At 43.8% G+C, this 6018-nt stretch overlaps 1 protein-coding gene across 2 annotated transcripts; it reads left to right on the forward strand.

Moving 5' to 3' along the window:
* The first annotated feature begins 547 nt into the window (after positions 1-547).
* LOC121747427 (NAC domain-containing protein 59-like) lies at positions 548-1718 on the forward strand. Of its 2 annotated transcripts, none has more exons than XM_042141460.1 (3): positions 548-860; positions 935-1194; positions 1270-1718. In XM_042141460.1, the coding sequence occupies exons 1-3, from the start codon at positions 659-661 to the stop codon at positions 1591-1593; spliced, it is 786 nt and encodes a 261-aa protein (XP_041997394.1). In that variant the 5' UTR covers positions 548-658; the 3' UTR covers positions 1594-1718. The 2 variants fall into 2 exon arrangements, with proteins under 2 accessions (XP_041997394.1, XP_041997395.1); XM_042141461.1 differs by having other exon boundaries at positions 1290-1601.
* Positions 1719-6018: the final 4300 nt, after the last annotated feature.

The raw sequence follows: 6018 nt of genomic DNA on the forward strand, positions 1-6018 counted from the left end.
AATTTATTAAATTGGTCAACTATACTCTATATCCGAACTTACTACTCCGACCCTTTTATAAAAAGGGGAAAAGAAAATTTACGCCAAATAACAAACTTTCAATAATCGACAAATTCTAGCCAACAAACTAAAAAAAGAATAACACTTTCGTAGGCGCGCGTTCTCGCTACGCATTGCCATTAACTCAGGAATTCAATCACTAATTAAGAAAAATAAGTTTTAAAAAGAGTAATCAAGTGTTATTTCAGCTTGTTAAATGCAATTTTTGGTACGTCCACAAATAGAAGCGTGTACAATAGAATAACCCTCATGTAAAAATACATTGGACCTGAATATATCTCTCATCAATATGCTTGACCATTATATCCTTCCTGAGATGAGATGTACTAGGTCAAAGTGTGAAAAAGCATGGACAACAAAAGTGAACTCCCCAAAATAACCTCCATTCATATTCTTTGGTATCATATCACGTTTATCTCACCCCTGCTTCTCCTATTTAATGGTCCATCTCCCCATCACCTTTCACACCCAAAAATTTCCCATTTCTTCTTCATTTCTGTTTTCCCTAAATTCTCTCAAATATCATTTGTTTGCCGAATTTGGAATTCCATTAAAACTTTATTTCTTCTTCTTCTTCCACCTTCTGCAGCTTGCAAATATGTTCACATCACCGATTAATTTCGAATTTGGAGATTACGACGACAATCATCACATAGACATGCCTCCTGGTTTTCGGTTCCATCCCAGCGACGAAGAGCTCATCACTCACTACTTGTCGAAGAAGGCTCTCAATCCTCTCTTCTCCTGCTACGCCATTACCGACGTCGACATTAACAAAGTCGAGCCGTGGGACCTGCCTTGTGAGTATATTTATTCTCACGATTTTGTAATGGTACTGAATTTTGACTGATTTCGAGATGTGAATTTTGCGAAGGGAAAGCGAAAACGGGGGAGAAGGAATGGTACTTCTTCTGCGTTAGAGATTTGAAGTACCCAACCGGGATGCGGGCGAACCGAGCCACTCCCGCCGGCTACTGGAAAGCCACCGGAAAAGACCGGGAAATTCTCCGAGGAGAAAAGCTGGTGGGCATGAAGAAAACCTTGGTGTTCTACCAGGGGAGAGCCCCCAAGGGGGTGAAGTCAAACTGGGTCGCGCACGAGTTCCGATTGGACGAGAGCTTCAAGCTACCCGCGGTAAGATTCTTTTTAAGTTAAGCTCTCTTGGACGACACGAGAGTATCGCATAATAATCAAGTCCTTGTGTTTCAGACTGAATTTGTGATCTCCAGAGTGTTTCAGAAGGCAAAGGGAGGGAAGAAAGTCAACATTTCCGAGATGACGAGAGTCGAACCGGAATTCAGAGCTCCACCAATGGCCGATTCGATGAAGCTCGAACCGGGGAAGGAGCACGTGCACTGCTTCTCCAGTGGCGTCCACAACAGCAGCAGCAACAATCCCATTGTCCCAAATAATGGGGAATCTTCTTCATTGTTGCCCAAATCTGAGTTTGCGCCTGGTCAATGTGATGATGGCTTCATCTTCCCTGATTTCTATTCCTCGGGAGAATACTACCCTTTTTGTGATGGTCTATGAATTCAAAATGTTAGAAACAAAGGAAAGAGGGGATTTGGGTTTTGATTTCTACAGTAGAAGATTTTGATGTGTTTCGAGTAACTAGAGAAAAAAATGTGTGTGCAAATTAGTGCACACTTTTTGTATTTTGATTTTTGTTTTTTCTTATGACATTAGAATCAATAGAGAATGATTGTATGTACATAGGAATTGTGAAAGTCATTATTAAAAGCGACTTCAATATATTACAACCATGGTTATTTGAGTTTTATTATGTATTTTTTGTTGGTAGAGTATAATTTTGAATTGGTAGAGTTGAACTCTGATTCAGTTGGTGTTTAATATATCTACTTTCATTATTTTATTCGGTCTTTTTATATGATAAATATTTTTTTTAAGGAGCGAAAATTGGATCTTTCTTCTGGTCCTTACATTCTTTAACTAGAGTTACTTTTCTGATTATAATATAGTGATTCTATATGAAGGATAGATATTATTAATATGTTATTATATTGAATTCATAACAACAAGGCTCCTGGGATATATTAAAGAGAAAATATAATCCGAAGTCAACTTATTTGATAGAAATTAAGGGACTTGAATCAATATATAATATTTTGATCCTGACCTCGTCAAATATACCCAAATTATAGTTTTTGAAATTGGAGAATCATGTTGGATATATCCTTTTCAGGCCAAACATAAATAGTACTCCATGGTATGATTCCAAAATTCTTAGTTGAGTCATGGTTATGGCGCAAGGGTATTTTTGAAAGAAAAGGAAAGATTTCATTTTGCTGAAAGAAAACTCAAGGCTGAATAGGCTAAAATATAGTATTTTTCATTCAATGCAATTTGTCATACATTGATTACTGATTATATAGCCACTCTAAGTGAGACATGGATAACCAAGCTACACATGAATACATACCAAAACATCTAACAAATTATGAAACAGGCTCTGCAGTAAGTTTACTCTTTCCAGCTTGCACCACAACATCGCGCCAGCTGCGTTTGTGGTCCCTCACACTTGCTGGAATGCTCTCCACGTTACCACGGCCTATATCCGTTGCATCCTTGTGTGTGCTACCCTTGACTTGGCTCGAGCATGATGATGTGGCGAATTTTTGATGGGAATAAATGCAAGTAATAAATGATCACAACACGGGAAATTACGTGGTTCGATTTACTGAGGTAAATCTACGTCCACGGGAAGAAGAGAGGGCAAATTTGTATTGCTTGGTCTCGCTTACAGATTACAATACTGATTTGCTATAAGATTCAGGATCTAGAGAGCTTAACCCCTGTCTATCTGATCTAGGTTCTATTTATACATTGAACTAAGATCGTGGTTTGCAGCACCACTCACTAGATCGTGGATGGTTGATAACTGCTTAACACCACTAAATAGATCGTGGGTGTAATGGAGGTCGTGGAGATCCTGCATGGGTCCACTATCTCCTTGTTCGGTCGAACACTGAGACCGAACTGCTGAACTTTGCCGATTAGCTTTTGCCGATCTGAGAGTAGAGCTTGATTGGTTGGCTTTTACCGAGCTGTAGGCTGCGACCGAACTCTTTGGTTGTGCCGAACCGGACTCTTTGGTCATGCCGAACTGATACTCTTTCTTGGGTTTTGAGAGTAGAGCTTGATTGGTTGGCTTTTACCGAGCTGTAGGCTGCGACCGAACTCTTTGGTTGTGCCGAACCGAACTCTTTGGTCATGCCGAACTGATACTCTTTCTTGGGTTTTGGGCTGATGGGCCGTCACTGTTATTGGGCTCGCAACTAGGGTTTAGTTGTTTAGTTCGTACCCCATCACCACCCCCCCCGAAAAGCGAAGTGAATCACTTCGGCATTTTGGATAAATGTAAGGGGGAGGCTGACGTCAGGGGACGTGCCATGCGCGTGTCTGCATTAAATGTGACAGTGAATCCGGCCGTTGAATCCAGAAAAAGTGGGATTTGAAACGGCGCGACGGATTTGAAATGCCTTTGCGAATCCGATAAATATTTCCTTTCTTCATCATTGGAAACACTTTTGCGATTATTTCTTCTGTATTCTCTCCCTTTTTCGAAAAATTTTCTTCCGCTTCTTCAAGACTTTCTTCAGACTTTCGACCATCAGAGAGTAAGAATCATGTCTTCTTCTTCTGAATCTGTTTCTGAATCAGGTAGCGGTAGGAAGGGGGGTGAGGGGTCTTCTGGCCGGAAAAGGTCCGGGGAGAAGACGGTAGAATATTTTCACAGCATTTTGAGTAAGGATACTGTGATATCCTTACACCGAAAATATTTTCTTCCTGGGGGGTTAGTGGTGATTCCCGACGACATTCATAGGGCTAACTCGCCGCCGGAGGGTTATGCCACCGTTTACGAAGCCTGCTTAGAATGCGAGCTTCGTTTCCCTCTTCCCCCTGCCTTTGTAGAGCTTCTTGATTTTTTTCAACTTCCTTTAGGTCAGGTGACTCCAAATTCTTGGAGGCACTTATCGGCCTTTGCTGCCGAGCTGCGTAGACTAGAAAAGGATCTGTCTTTGAGGGCAATCCTTAATTTCTTTCAGTTTAAGAGAAAGGGATCCTGGTTTTACTTGATCCCTTTACAGCCCTTCAGAGCATTCTGTAAAACCAAATGGCCGAAGTGGCAAAATCGTTTCTTTTTTTACAATAGGACAGCGGCTCCGGACTTTTCCTGGAGAGGGCCGAAGTCCGTAATTCCTCATCCTCGGGTAGAACCATTGGACGAGCTCGGGGGCGAGCTCAATAAGATTCCCATGATTAGGAAACAGTATTCGGAATCTGAGCTCGTCAAGGGCGACTTCGTGTTCGATTCATCGTCTTCGGACGAAGAGACTGAGGGTGAGGATTTCTTTTTTATGCTTTACTGCTTTAACGACGAAGACTAACCTTGTTTTCTTGCTTTTTGGCAGTGAACATGCTAAACAAGCTCGGTCGCAAATCCTCCGAATCTAATGAGCCGGAGAGACAGAAAGCCACCGGCTCGGCGTCTGATACCGAGAAGAATCCGAAAAGGCAGAAGACCTCTTCTTCGGATCCAAAAAAGTCGGGGTCGACTTCGGCAAAGGGGAAGGGGAAGATTTAGAAACCCCCAAGAGCGCCGGAGAAAGACATTGTCTTGGCGGCCCCTTCGAAACATGTCTGTGAGCCTTTTGCATGGCCAACGGACTTTGTAGAGGTGAATTCTCTTCTTGATTTTCTGGCCTTGCTTTTTTCCTATATTTTTTGTGGCCCCTCTGTTGACTTTTTCCTTTTTTCATTTTCAGAGGAACAATATGCTCTCCAAGCTCGTCGCCGTTGAACTCTCCAAAGCGTCCAACGATTATGCTGAGATGCAGAGGAAGTTGAATGCTGCTCGTCACCAGGCCGAACAGGCTCGGGCAGACTTTGAGAAGGCAAGGGCCGCTAGGATCTCGGCTCAGGATGAAGCTCAGCGTGCCAAAAACCAGCTCATCATCCAGAGAGAGCAATCTAAACAGAGGGAGGCTGCCGCCGTGGTTGCTCAGGGGGAGGCTCTCCGTGTTTTCGCGGAGAAACTCTTTTTGAGCAATCAATTTTCGGCCTTTATCGGTGATCTGCTGAAATTGATGACCGATAACGCTGAGCAGGGACCCGAAGTCGTCCTGCCGCTGTATGGCCGAGAGATTGCAGCTCGTCTCCAGAGTCTGCCGCTCCTTGAGGAGCTTGCTTCTTCCTCGGTCCTGCTCTCTGCTGAAAGAGTCCGTAACTGCCGCGCTGACCGGGACGAGAACATGGAGGCCATCTTTGCCTCCTTGGGACCTGTTTCACCCGCTTCAATCTTTAACGAAGAGGGTGGGCAGGAAAACGAGGCCGGCAAGGAGACCGAGCAGACGGATCAGCAGGCCGGCGACGGGCATGCCGAGCAGGAGGTGCAGCAGATCGGCGATGTGGGCACCGAGCAGGCTGGAGGGAGTAGGGAGGCCGAGGCTGAAGCCGAAGTAGACAAGGAGAAGGAGGCTGAAACCCACAGAGGAGCCGGAGACGAAACTGGCGGAGTATGATTTCGTCTCCCTTCTCTTAGTTTAGTTTCTTTCTCTCCTTGTAAAATGGCCTTGAAGCCCTCCTTGTGTAAAATTTTTTTCTTGTGAATGAAAAGATTCTTCTTTCTACACTCGTGTCTTCTTTATAGCTTTTCGTAATCTCTTTTACTCCTGTTGTGGTTTACTGCCTGCTCGGTAAACTGAAATGCCGAACTGACATAGCTGCTTTGTATTCTTAACTCTAAGGAGCTGGAGGTACTTCACTGGAAGCGGCTATACTCTTCGGCTTTAAACGAAGCTGAGAAAAAAGCCATAGATGACCAGGTGAAGTATGACGAACTCTTGGCTCGGTTAGTGGAGCTGGAGTCCAACAATAAGGACTTAAAGTCCATAAAGAAAGATCTGGAGGCCGAGCTGAACACTGTCATCGCTG

This window comes from Salvia splendens, chromosome 9 (assembly GCF_004379255.2).
Source record: "Salvia splendens isolate huo1 chromosome 9, SspV2, whole genome shotgun sequence".
Lineage (NCBI taxonomy): Eukaryota > Viridiplantae > Streptophyta > Magnoliopsida > Lamiales > Lamiaceae > Salvia > Salvia splendens.

What these genes read in the sequence shown, in the direction of transcription:
- LOC121747427 (XM_042141460.1), top strand. Translation starts at nt 659, where the DNA reads ATGTTCACATCACCGATTAATTTCGAATTTGGAGATTACGACGACAAT. An exon ending in CGAGCCGTGGGACCTGCCTT is followed by an intron (nt 861 to 934) that starts GTGAGTATATTT and finishes AATTTTGCGAAG; the next exon opens with GGAAAGCGAAAACGGGGGAG. An exon ending in AGAGCTTCAAGCTACCCGCG is followed by an intron (nt 1,195 to 1,269) that starts GTAAGATTCTTT and finishes CTTGTGTTTCAG; the next exon opens with ACTGAATTTGTGATCTCCAG.